The sequence below is a fragment of the Camelus bactrianus genome, chromosome 16 (assembly GCF_048773025.1).
Source record: "Camelus bactrianus isolate YW-2024 breed Bactrian camel chromosome 16, ASM4877302v1, whole genome shotgun sequence".
Taxonomy (NCBI): domain Eukaryota; kingdom Metazoa; phylum Chordata; class Mammalia; order Artiodactyla; family Camelidae; genus Camelus; species Camelus bactrianus.
In genome coordinates, this window is record NC_133554.1 from 46,367,023 (window position 1) to 46,380,815 (window position 13,793).

The window sequence follows — 13,793 nt, forward strand, 5'->3', positions numbered from 1 at the left end:
ACCCTGAGAAAAGAAAGACCTCTGGCTAAATCAGTGTCTACTTTTTGCATATTTATAGACCACTCCTCTTATTAACATACAACAAAGAATAAAGCAAACAGTATTTCATGCCTTTGTGTGTTTAAGGAAAGCCAGAATAAAAATCTCTGCTTCTGTCTCTAAATCAAAGCCTTGCCTGGTGGAAAATTGTTCTGTTCCTCCAGTTAGCTCTCTATTTTCATGGTTTAATTTGCATCAGAGGCGGCAACTCATCTTCCCATACCATGTTCTTCTCAGGAGTTTATCTTCTTCCCATTTTCCTCTCTGTTCCTTCCCAGACAGATGATCCCAGGGTTTCAGAGTGATGTGTTGCAACTTGTACTGTTACAAAGACTAGAAATTGCTGACAGATAGTCTAAGGTTAGAGAAATGTTGTGATTCATTACAGTTAGTGGGTAGTGGAATATTCTCTGTTGTTGAGTTCTTTACTATAAGATTAATTGCAACTGCACAGTCCAAAAACAAGCCAGAAAGTTACTGGTCCTTCACGCTTTTTGAAAAGGTCTCAGTAGTCATTTTTGTCCATCGACAAAGACTTAGTTTGTTATCTATCCTTGTAGAGTTTTATTACAGTCTGGCACAGCGTCTCCCCTTATGGCAGATTGCAGCAGCTTTCTGCCTCCCACATTGACTACCCAGGATCTTCTTCAGTTAACTTTCCTGAGTTTTGTAAAAGGAAAAAATGGTTTTAATTTCCTTCCCTAATTATCAACTTTCTGCTTTCTTTTTAACCCTAGACCTTTTGGAGAAATCAGTTTGAGTTGTCAGGAAATGACAGCTGACCATTATTTACATGCTTATTATCCAAATCTATTCTCTTCAGTTCTTAAGTATACTTAAAATGATTTTTCTAAGGAATTTTATGTTATTGTACCTAGTCAGCATATTTTCAGCCATTACTGATAGCTGATGCTAGGTGGAAAACAGCACTGTGATGGCATTATACATCATTCTCAAAATGCTGTTCTGAGGTGATTATTCTATAGCCCCTGCCTTAAAAGACTTTAGTAGGGTTTGACAATTCAGACACAAATAATAGAAGGGGGATGGAATTTGTACTTCTGATTTACAATACCAGAATCCTGGATCCAATAACTTAACATACTTTTAAATCATAGTTTGTGAAGTGTTCAAAAGGGAATTAACCAGTAGCTTTCGCATATTATAAATACTTCTCCAACCTACTGTACCTTTTTCCATCATACATACAAGAGGACCTTTACTAGTACCCTGTTATAATACATATTCTGCTAAAGGGAATAACTTCATCCATTAAATAACAGCTGTCCTTTTGGGTGCAGAGAGATAGACACAGCTGAATCAAGAAGCATGAGTAGATTAGTTCTTGCACTTTGGTGTCATAAATCATACCCTCTAGGTGCCAAATACTGATCAGCATCTTAAAATTTGTATGTCTCCCTGTTCCTCCATTACCTGTCACATCATCAACACCATCATCATCGTCGTCATCATATATGTACTGATAACAACGACAACATCTAGTATTGAGCATGTTCTGTGTGTAAGGCACTTTGCTAATTGCTTTACAAAGATGAGTTCATTTAAATATTTACAATAACCTTGAGAGGTAAGTGGCATATTATAATGATTTTGTAGATCATTTAGTTTAGAGATGTATAGAACATCTATTGTGGCATTATCTTTAATCCATGAATCCAAGATCCACATTTTAGTTTCTGTCCCAGGGGTAACTCAGTCTGTGGCCTCGAGTAGCACATTATGCTTCAGCTACCTATTACTAAAGAATAATAAATATTAATATCTTCTTTTTTAGCCTTATCTATAATTTATTCTTTAAGTTTAATCCTTATAACAACTCAAAGAAAAATTATGGCTCACATTTTAAAGAGGCAGAATCTAAGCTTGGAAAAGTTAAATAATTTGTTAATAATACTAACCATGTAACACAAGTCTCACTTTAAAGCTTTCTTTTAATCACTGTTTTCTTTATTCTTTTTCTTTCTTCCTACTTATGATGAGAAAATGTGAATTATAGTGCAGTATTTCTGTCTTACAAGTGATAGAAAAGATATATTTTTTCTTCTAACTTGGGAGAGATGGGGACTAACTTTTAAAACATTTACAAGTACATGTAGCCTCAAGCCTTCACCAAGTCTGCTCTGTATTATGGCATAAATTACATATATAAATCTTATATATTTATAAGTTACATGTATAAAATTTGAGTCATTTTATATTTTGAGGAGGTGAGAATCATGTAGCAAAGAAAAGGCTGTGGCAAAAATTCAGGTTCATATTAGTGATGCAGCTCTTCTCAGGCATCATACTGTCTCACTTCATGTAAAATGTTGCCCAGTGAATTCACTTGCTGCTGTTAGGTTTTAAGTATTCCTTTCAGTCATTTTTATCTGCTTTTGTTGGCATTAATAGTGTGTATGAAATAAAATAATAGGAAAGGCCATATGCTCTGAAACTTTAACAGAGGTAGGATTCTGATAATTTTTAGTTGCATTATTTTTGCTGCTTCTCTTTTCTAATTTTCCTGTGAATAAACATATTCATGTACGATTTTAAATTTTAATGTAGTTATATATAACATAAGTACTTTAAAACTCAGAAGTTGGCCTGACAAATATATATAATTGTTTATATCAATAAACCTGTAATCATACATAAGTCAACATGTCAATATTTTTGAAATTTGGGACACCTTTCAATTTTATCAAAAACCCAGCACTTCTTCAGATGTATAGAAATGAAACCTAATACTATTAAACTAATTGGCATTTGAATATTGTGTTAGCATATTAAAAGGCTTTTCTGAACTCTTATTGATTTGTATATGCAGAGATATTAAAATAGGTAATTGAAATCTACACTGCCTTATTTTATCTCAAACACCCTGAGTTTTGCCATTCACTGCTGTAAAGAGATGACATTTACAACAATGTGTTGTAGGCTACAATAGTTTGCCTTTTTCTTTGTAATAACATGTATGGTAAATAAAGCTCTAAGTCTCAATTTCATATTGAAATGAGAACTTCTATTTATTAAAAATTCCATTGACGTACTATCTTACAGGAATGTCTTAAAAATTATTGCACTCATTTTTGAAGTAACTGTTTCTTTGGAGCACCATGTGTCTCCTTATTTATTGGTTGTATAGTCTATCTATGTATCAATTTGTTTAGTGTATCCTTTTGTGTAGCACAGCATAATTGCATGAAAATAGAACTTATGTGGGAGACTTACTCTTGAGTTATCTTGGATATACCTTAGAATCACAAGCTTTCTTAGTCCATAAACAGTAAATGGATGAAGCACATAAACAGATCATTTATACCTCTAAAAATATATAGACAAACATAAATAGTTAATTAATTTAACAAATAATAGTACTTGATCTGTGCCCTGCACTGTTACAAGCATTGCTAAGGTTATAGCGGTATGTAAGACAAAGGTTCTGCCTTTTGTCAGCCACATTATGAATACTAAACATCTGGGAAATGTAAATTAAAACACCATGAGAGACTTCTTCCCATCAGAATGGAGTAAGCAGTACTGGTCTTGCACTCCCACTAGAAACAATTTTTTTCAGACATTAGACAGTTGACAGCATAGTAATGTTGATCCCTGGGAGAAAGGATGGGAGAGGAAACTAGGTGAACCTTGGCTTTTTGCCTAAAGATACTCTCCTGATGATGGAGAACTCAAACAGAGAATGACAGTCTTACCAAACTGAAGAAACAGAGATCAGAAATTGAGGAAGCCAAGGCAACTGAGATTTACAGAGCACTTAAGAATGGGGAGCTAACCAGAAACAGAACTATGGAATTCTGCATAGGGGCTCTTTTGAATCTTTAACTTAATACTGAGTTGCTCATAGGTGGGGTGAGACTCCATGAGGCTAAATAAAGAATAAATACCAGCGACCTAGAAACCGATCAATTCTTAGAGTTCTGCCAGGAATGGGAGATTTTTTTCATTACAGAGTGTAGAGATCTTATTTAAAACCTGGAGCATTCAGTAGAGATTGGAGAAAGGACACACTTTGGTAGTAGGGCTAAACGTCTTTAGGGTAAAAATTCACTCCAGACCTGCCTAAACAAAGCTTTTAAAATAAGGCTCAAAAAGATCGGACTGATCTGCCAGTAACTTACGTGCCTTGGAGGGTTAGAAAGCTCAGAAAGCAGCTGCTTAGCCTTCCTGTTGACTTCCTTTGTTAATGCTTCCTTCAAGTATCCCTAAATGTAGAAGAGCTTGGACACAGCCAGAGTACCTTTTCTGGTGTTTCCCTTTTAACTCAACTATGTTCTCAGTGTATTTTGTTGGATTTTTTTTTTATGGAAAATAAAGCTGGAAATTAAATAATTATAGTCCAATTATAATGATGATTTATGCATTGTTTGTTTTATGAAAGTCTAAGTCAGCGAGGTGATTTATAGTGTGATTAACATTTATATTACACATGAGTGCTTTTTGAAATTCACTTTTTAAGTCATTTGTTTTATTAAAACTTTCATTTGTTAATGGCTGTCTTTGACTTTATACTGTATGCTATTCATTAGCAAATAATTCTTAGCCAGCTACCACATGCCACAATACTATATTCCAAGCATTACAGCCTAAAGCATTATACTTGAAAGAAAATAACTGTATAAATTTAGGCGGCTCATAATTCTTCATAATGTATATTCAGCCCATTTAAAGAAAGGGGCTAAATTTATACAGAATTTACTGCTTTGTTCATTAGTTCTGCATCTAACTTTTATAAATTTTGTAGAATATGGCAAAGAATACTAATACATTCACCAAAATTTATTCCCCTTTCCTCCTGGGCACACTGCTAAACTGTATATCCCAGCCGCCTTTGTAAATAAATGTGTCATGTGACTAAACTTTGAATAATATGAGTAGAAATAATGTGTACCAGTTTCAGACTAGGCTATAAAAACTTCACATGTACAGTTCTTCCCTTTTCCCCCCTGGTCTTTAGCTTGATAAAAAGAATCTACTAGAGAACTTTGAGACTCTAAGATAAGAAGTGTCTTACTGAACACCCATATTGAATGAGAACTCTTTTTATTGTCTTAAGCCATTGAGATTTTAGGGTTGTTTGTTTTAGCTCTTGGCCTGCCCTAGGGACAAAGAAAGAACCATGATTGGCCTATAACTGTGGTTATATGTCTATGGGAGAGAACCATCATTTTTATGAAATATATTTCATAATTTTTATGAATTTTTATATGACGTCTAAAAGTAAGCTTGAGAGACTTAAGTCTTTACTGACCAGCTTGTGGGTAGATGAAAACACCTCTTTTCCTCTGGACTCTGGTGCTAGCTCTTGTTCTGCTTGAATTGTTAGAAGGGCTGGTTTCATCTGTGTACACCCACAGTACATCCTGTCCCAATAATCCTGTCAACCTGTATCCTTCCTTCCGCCTCCCCTAAATAAAATACTTTCTCTTCTCCATCTTCTCTACCTTTCCTTTTCCATTTCTTCATGACCAGAGGCAAACTTTTGAAGGGTTTTCCCTGCTGTGCCAAGTTTGGTGAGTGAACAGATGAGACCCTTCATATATTATGAAGTATTATAAAGCTCTTCACTATGATCAGTGGAGATAGGGAACGTTTGTTTGAGAGTCCATCCGTGGATAACTGGGGGCCACAAATGAACTGATACTTCTATTGGTTAACATAGTTGACTTTGTCACACTGCGCACATTTCATATTTCACTTATATTTGTATAGGTTTCAAAGAAATCAGATCTCTAATAATCTGTTGTCAAGAATAATTTTGTATTTCTAGCTGTACTAATATATCTTTATTCAGATTTAATATAAATGTGTTCTAATTATTTCATACTTCACAGCATAATATGAGTATGAAACAACATGCAGTAATTTTTACTTGTAATTTAGAGTTGGAAGAATGGGGAGACTAAAGAGGATAATAACATATACTATTTGGGGAGGAAATAGGGAAAAGAGAAATTTATAAAACATTCATTTTTTTTAAACTTTTATAGAAAAAAAGTGAACCAGAAAGATACTTTGCCAACTATATGTTAATTTTGTAATTGGTTAGAGCAGTAAAGTTTTATTTTTCATTGTAATGAATCAGAAACTGTTTCTACAGTAGACTAGCCATTGTTTGATAAAAAATTGTCATACCAAATTTTAATTTTCTTTTTCTGGATTGCAGCTGAGGGTGTTTATTTCTTTTACATGTTTTTTATTTTCTATACATAGATATTTTTTCCTTGCGAAAAACAAGGAACTATATGAATTATAGTTTTTTCTCTTCATCTTCTTTTCACTAACATCTAGCCTATGTCAAATTGTCAAATTCTATTGGTTTTTCTTTCCCTCTCAATTTTTTTCAAATTTTGTTTTTGATCCCTCTGTTGTGGGGGAGATGCATCACTGAAAAGGAAAAAAGCTCCTTGGTATTCTTCCTTTTTTCAGGGTGTGGTTTATGTTACCATTGAAGCACAGTCGTGAGAAGTAGTTAATCAAGATACCAGTTGGATTGGAAGGATGCTATTCCCACCTATTTCCCAATTTTAAACCCACCATAGTTTGGGGATTAAGGAGGAAATAGAGTGTCACAAATAGTATCTCTCCCTCTCCACTTCTTTCCCACCCCCATTCCATGAAATCCGTGGTACCCAAAGCTCTAAAATATTGTGAATATTATAAGATTCTGCCTATGAAGCTCTTGTTAATAACTTTTTTAGAGTTTTCTCTTCCCAGATAGATTTTCCCCTGTTTCTCTCTACATCTGTAACAATTCTGTAGTTCAGATATTTTCCTCCTATGTTTCCTTTTAAGAATTTTATAGCTTTGACTTACGTTTAGGTCTTTGATCCATTTTGATTTAATTTTTGTATATGGTGCAAGATAAGGCTATGACTTCATGTTTTTGCATGTATATATCCAATTTTCCTAACACCATTTATTGAAAAGACTGTCCTTTCCCCATTAAATGGTCTTGGTACATTTGTCAGATCATTTGGCCATAGGTTTTTTTTCTGGAATCTCTACTTTTTTTCATTGGTCTATATGTCTGTCTTTATGCCAGTACCACACTGTTTTTAATTCTGTAGCTTTATAGTAAATATTGAAATCATGAGGTTTAAGATCTCCAGCTTTGTTCTTTTAAAGATAATTTTGGCTATTCAGAGTTCCTTGAGATTCCATATGGATTTTAGGATGGGTTTTTCTATTTATGCAAAAAACGTCATTGGGATTTTGATAGGGATTGCATTGAATCTATAGATCATTTGGGTAGTATTCCCATCTTAACAATACAAGGTCTTCCAATTTCTGAACAAGGGATGTCTTTCCACTTATTTGTGTCTTTAATTTCTTTCAGCAACATTTTGTTGTTTTCAGTGTTCAAGTCTTTAGCTTCCTTAGATAAGTTTATTTCCTAAGTATTCTTTTTGTAGCTATTCTAAATTGAATTATTTTCTTCATTTTTTTTTCAGATTGTTTATCATTATTGTATTTTTGTGTGTTGATTTTGTATCCTGTAACTTTTCTAAATTTGTTTATTCTAATTTTTTAGAATAAAAATCTTTAGGATTTTCTACATATAAGATTATGTCATCTGCAAAGATAATTTTACTTCTTCCTTTCTAATTTGGGTGCCTTGTATTTCTTTTTCTTGTCTATGCCTAAAATCTTTTTATCCTCCTTTTACATTTGACAATGAATTTGTCTTTAGGTTAACCTTACTGAATATGCTTTTTATCTCAAAACCAACTTGTGAAAGTACTTTCTTGGTACTTTATGTTGTTCTGTTCATCACTATATTTATCCTTCAGTTCTCATTTTCCTGATCCTTGCTTTATTTGATCTGCCTCCATTACATTCTCCCATGATTATCTGAATCTTGTGCCAGCTTCTTCCTAAAAATTCCTCTTTGCTATGAAACTTTTATCAAAAACAAATACTTAAGTAGTTATTTAAAAATTCATATTTTAATGCCTTTATAATTGCTTGGACTAGGTGAGCTTCAGCATCATCTACAGCATCTCAGTTTACGGAGGAGCCTCCATAGGTGGATTATCTCTTTCACCATGAACGTTTCTGTGTGATATATCTGGTTACTCTTATTCCCCTGCCCCGCCCCCACCCCACCCCGCCAAAGATCATGGGAAGAATTAGTGAGTACAGACATATTGGGCTCTCTTCAAAATAGGCCCCAAATGATGAATACTTCATAACTTGGAGCTTTTTTTTTTTTTTTCAAGTAATGTAACATAAGAGTTACATTGCTGAAAGAGTGACTAAAAAGAAATCCTAGCTTTTACCACAGATGTTAATAGTCTCAGAGATGAGGCCTTGATTTCTATTTTATTTCAACTTTTTTCTTAGGAAAAGTTCTCTCAGTGATCTGTTAGCATGAGGTATTTGTAGATATCTCTCTCTAATGCAGTCTGCAAACTTTAGTGTGCTTCAGAATCACTTGGAGGGCTCGCTAAACACAGATTGCTGGGCTCACACCCTCCAGAGTTTCTGATCATCAACTCTTCTGACCTGAGGTCTGATAATTTGCATTTTTAACAAATTCCCAGGTGATGCTATGCTGCTGGTCTAGGCACCACATTTTGAGAACCAGTGGTCTAAATCATACTCTTTAACTTTCTCTCTGTACCCACAAATTTCTCGTTGTCAAACATGGACCACTTTGATTTGGGTATTCTGCTACCTTCTGAGGTGTTACATGCTTTCTTCAACATTATTCTCTTGTCAATTTTTAAAACATAATTGGTGATACCACTGTTCTTCTCATTCTGCCATGGCGTCATAGACATCTTTGTTTTACCCCTCTCACGCACACAATTCAGACTTCCAAAATTATGCTGAATCTGTGATGGTGATGATGATGACAGCAACAACAGAAACAATGATAAAAACTGCCAGCATTTATAGAGGATTTGTTCTATGCTAATATCACCATATCCAAGCACCATGCTAAGTACTTTACATGTCTGGAATTAGTTAAGAGTCTCATGCTCTACCGACTGAGCTAGCCGGGCACCAGTTAAGCCTCGTAATAATCCTGACTTTTTGACAAAACTGAGGCTTAGTGAGGGTAACTAATTTGCCTAGTTTCTTACTACTACTAAGTAGTAGAGACACAACCTAAATCTTTGGAATGATTAAGCCCATACTCTTAACCAGCTTGCATCCTCCTGTCAACCTCTGCCAGATTTCCAAACTCAAGTCTCTTACAGTATAAGATTCATATTCCCAGTGTTGGTTCAGTTCTTCCCAGATCAGTAGTTTCCTGTTATCCCTTATGTCGCAATGAAGTACCTGGTTTGGTTTTAAAGTCCCCTACCTATCTCATTTCAACCACTTACTTGTTTAACTACCTGGTAAACCCTTCTGACTTAGGGTTCTTTTACCCATCTGAATCATCTTATATACTTTTTTTTTTTTACAGTAAAATATATTAGAATTCCAGGCTTCCAAAGAAAACACTGTGTCCCATCTTCCATGTGTGGTTGACTTAGAGATAACAGTAGTCTTCTATTATTTGGGTGAGAGCAACATTATAATCTACCTTATAAAATAATTTAAATTCATCATTAGACATGCACAGTGTCCCACGGATGAGGGTAGAGATGAAAGTAGAAAAAAAGAATTAAACTTCCACTATGAGCTACAAAGGTAACAGTTGGAATTCCTTGAGAAGGGAAAATAAAGAAGTCTGCATGGATTTGAGTTTCACAGATCTCTAGGATCCTAATTTTCCCCCTTGACCCCATCTCATAATTCTTACACATTCTTCCTACCTCCCTCAATTTCTCCTGCCATTCTTCAGTTTCTTTCTTACATATCTACCCTAAATTGCTGATTCTGTCTGTCTACTAGCTCCAAATTTCATTATAAAAATTGTTATTAAGATTTTTAGATGTATAGAGTCCCTGGAGCAGGGACCTGTGCTGTCTTTGTCAGAACTCAGCAGGTAAAACAGTTACACTTTCATCATAAAATAAAATAGTAAAATTCTAGTAAAGGACTTAAGAGTTTTAAGAATTAAATTATAATAATTTCTCCTATACAAAGCAATGTTGGATACAGAAAATGTTTCATTAATTTTGAATTGACTGGTGAGATTATAATGAAAGAGATTCAAAAATTGGCTGTAAGTAGCCTGCAGATACGCATATAAATCGCTTGAGATCTTCATTTGTGATAGTGATTTTTAAAACAGGCTCAAGTTTTGCACTCAGCAGAGGTAAGAGCTCTGCTAATTCCAAAGCTTGCTTTGGGTGGAGAACCATATGTACTGTTAGCGCCCTTAGCCTTTGTTGCCATGGGGACAGTGAGGCTTTCTTTTGTTTTCTTAACATACACTTGATATATACATACATATCCTAAGATTTAAAGTGTGATTTAGTTGACTATAGGTGTTGCATATTGGCACATATCAAAAATATTTTTTTAATACTTTATATTTTATCTTCCAAAGAAAATAGAGGAGAATTCTGCTCATCATAATGACAAAGTTTTATATTACTTTTTACAGAGTCTTTTAGGGATAACTTAGAATCCCCTGTGAATCAATAATGGATGAGGATTTTGAAGAATATGCGGAAACTTTTGAAAAAAGTAACATGATCCTAAGCACTCACATGTCTGGGACACCTATAGTTATGATACAAATGTCTAATGCATACAAATCAATTTCAGATTCAACTGATGTTTTTGCACCAGTATTATGCTAAGCACTCTAACCCTGTTATAGTTTAGTAGAACTCAGTTTGATAGTATCAAAACAATTGTCATAAGTTTAACTTTTTTTAATCTTTTTTCACTTTTTTTAATAAGTTTAACTTTTAATGTATTTAACTGATAGTTTCAATGTATATCAGTAATGTTCCTCAACTTTCCCCCTAAAAATCATTAAATAAATTTTATATAAGCTTTTAGTAAGAAAACTTTCAGTTTGTGAGTTATACTTTGTTCATTCATTCCTTACAAAAATGAATGGATTCCATGGCATGGAATATTATTATTATTCCATAGACCTCAAGATTGTATTTGTAATTAAATCACATCTCTATCTTTAGCATACGGTTTCAAACCTGCATGGCCTAGTTAATATCTTGGTCCACTAGCAGTTTTGACTTCTTACCCAATAGCTGAGCAGTTAGGTGATTGATTTCCTTGTTAAGCTAGGTAGATTAATCCTATTGAAGGCATTCATCACAACCTAGTATTACAGTAGGTATTTCTGGATAAAGAAAACTTTTTATTACAATTATTATAAACAAAATCTTAAAACTTAGTCCTGGACTTTACTCAGTTAATACCTGTGTTTAATGGCAAAGGAAGACAAGAAAGCTCGTTGCTTTATAAGGAAAGAAAATAACTGAAGGTAATAGACTAGACAATTACAATTTACGCTTATAGTTTTGATGATTAGATTTTAGCTTTTCCAGTTTGCAGTGACTTTTTAACAAGACCCATCTCCTCTATGAAGAATGCAGTTAATTTTTTTTTCTGGCACAAAAAAGTAGGGTAACCTGATCTGAGTCTGACAGAGTGTGTCGTTCATTTAAGTGCTTCCATCTGTTGCCTGCTGTTCCCCTTACTCATGACCCCTCTATGTTTCTCTTTCCCTTCTCTTTCCCTGTTTCTCTTTCCTTTTTCTTTCTTCCTTCCTTCCTATTTTCCTCTCTCTCTCTTTTTTTTTCTTTCCCTCTCCCTCTCCTTCTCCCTCTCCCTCTTTCTTGTCCTTAGCCCCTCTGAGGAAAGCAAAGTTTGTTGAGAGCCCACGAATTCCAGAATCCGAGCTTGGCTCACCAACTCTCACTTCAGCTCAGAAACTGGACGTGGATGCATACTGCCCTGGTAAGCGTGCATGCAAAGTGCCTGCTTTGAAAGAGGGAGGTTTGGATCAGGTCCATCCAGCAGAGCAGTGTTTTGCATGTATACTATTTATTCATAAAAATATATCCGTTACCTCTTTTGCAACTGATTGCGTATTTTCCTTATTAGAACACAGTTTTACTGAACATCCTTTTTGACTGTGGGTATAATTATGTGAGTAGGTATTGAAAACAATTTCAGAGATAATTTTCAAAAGAATTAAACTAATTTGGTAGAGAAATCGTTTTCAGGGTGATTCTTGTGATCTGAGATACTTGGGGAAATTTTGCTTTGGCCATGTGCAATCAGGCATGTTAAAGATAGAAATAAAAATGTTCACTCAACACTGGTCCTTTACATATTACCTATTTTACTTAATCCCTGTTGTGTTTCTGGACAGTCGTAGAAAATAATTATGATGTTGGAAACATCATACTTGAGTTAGAAAAGAAACATTAAAGGTTCCTAATTTGGACTACTGGACACTCTGTTAGAAACACCTCTTCTCATGAATGGCCTGTGAGCACATGTGAGAGTTCACTAAAACCCTTCTTGTGTGGGAGCCAAACTGAGACAGACTCATTATCAATGCTTAGATTCTTCCAAACTTAGATGAGTTGCCTGGCAACATCCTTTACACTCACTCTACAGTGAGTCTATAGAGCTGTGTCGAAATGTTCACAGCTCTAGTTGAGTATACAGATCATAGCTTCAGTAAAGGACTTTAGAAGACTTGGTTTTAGGTCTTTTGTTTATTTGTGCTCATTAAAATTGCTATTAAACCACAGTGGATGCAACTACTACATATTTACAGCATTGGGGATCAGCAGAATAAGATGATTTCTGGTTTGAGGGAAGATAATGGTAGCTGTAATCTGAAATATCAGGGAACCTCTGAAGCCAGGGAAGACATGTTTAGAAAAAAGAAAAAAAATTAAAAGGTGAAAACTTGAGCCAAACTTAATCAGAGACATTTGATTTTATGAATCAGTTTTGAATATTGAAAGACCTTGGGGATTTTGCTTTGAGGGTGCATGCAGAGCCTTACGCTTCATCCACTGTCCTAGATGACTGTTCATTTTTAAATCAATTGCAGATATGTATCAGGAACCAGCTTTTCTATTTCTAAAAGGAACAAAATAGCTTCTTAAAATGGCACCTTAGCACATTGTTAAAAGAATCTTTTTTCATGTTTTGAGGTATTGTCACATTTTGGGAGCAATGAAATATTATGCTTTGCATTTTTTCACACATTTTAATGTAATAAAATAAATAAATGCACTAATTCTCTATTTCTGCATTGAGCTTTGGAAGAGAAATCCTATCAGAGGCCGTTTCTTTTCCAGATTTGCAAATCAGAATGATTGTGGGAAGACTAATCTTTTACTTCCTGATTGCCCATCTGACATCCTTAATCTAATCTAGTTATTGTTACTGTCAAGAAGCAAGGTAGCTGTTCTTGGTTACAATGCCAGTGCTGAATCACTATGAGAAATCCTGTCCATGTTATTACTTACGTGTATTTTCCACAAGCACGAATCTTTGCTGAATTGGAACTGAACCAAACCAAACCTCAGTTAAGATTTTCAGAAAACCAGAAGAAACTAAAACATACTGCCAAAATGTTCATTGCCATGCTCCGCAGTGTCTCCTTTTCTTATCTGAAACGGATTAAAGACACAGAAACTTCTCTGTGATTTGCTCTTTTATAATAGTTATTAAACTCTGTGAAAGTAAGTTTCTACAGAGGTAAGGTTAGTGACCTGAGGGTTGAAGCTATTATCTTATACACGGTACCAAAAATTAACAATAAACAAATGAGGTCAGTATACTCATAAAGCGAACAAATATACTAACAGAACAACGGTCATTTAATG

General features: G+C 34.5%; 1 protein-coding gene across 8 annotated transcripts in view; it reads left to right on the plus strand.

Annotated features, from left to right (window-relative positions):
- TANC2 (tetratricopeptide repeat, ankyrin repeat and coiled-coil containing 2) overlaps positions 1-13,793 on the plus strand; it is a 304,614-nt gene that overhangs the window by 131,924 nt on the left and 158,897 nt on the right. For 4 of the 8 annotated variants that reach the window (XM_010956001.3, XM_010956002.3, XM_074343435.1 and 1 more), the window contains one exon: positions 11,788-11,898. The exons of the other annotated variants lie outside the window; for them this stretch is intronic. In XM_010956001.3, coding sequence (XP_010954303.2) covers positions 11,788-11,898 — 111 coding nt within the window. The remainder of the gene's footprint in view (positions 1-11,787; positions 11,899-13,793) is intronic. 8 annotated transcript variants of the gene reach the window in all.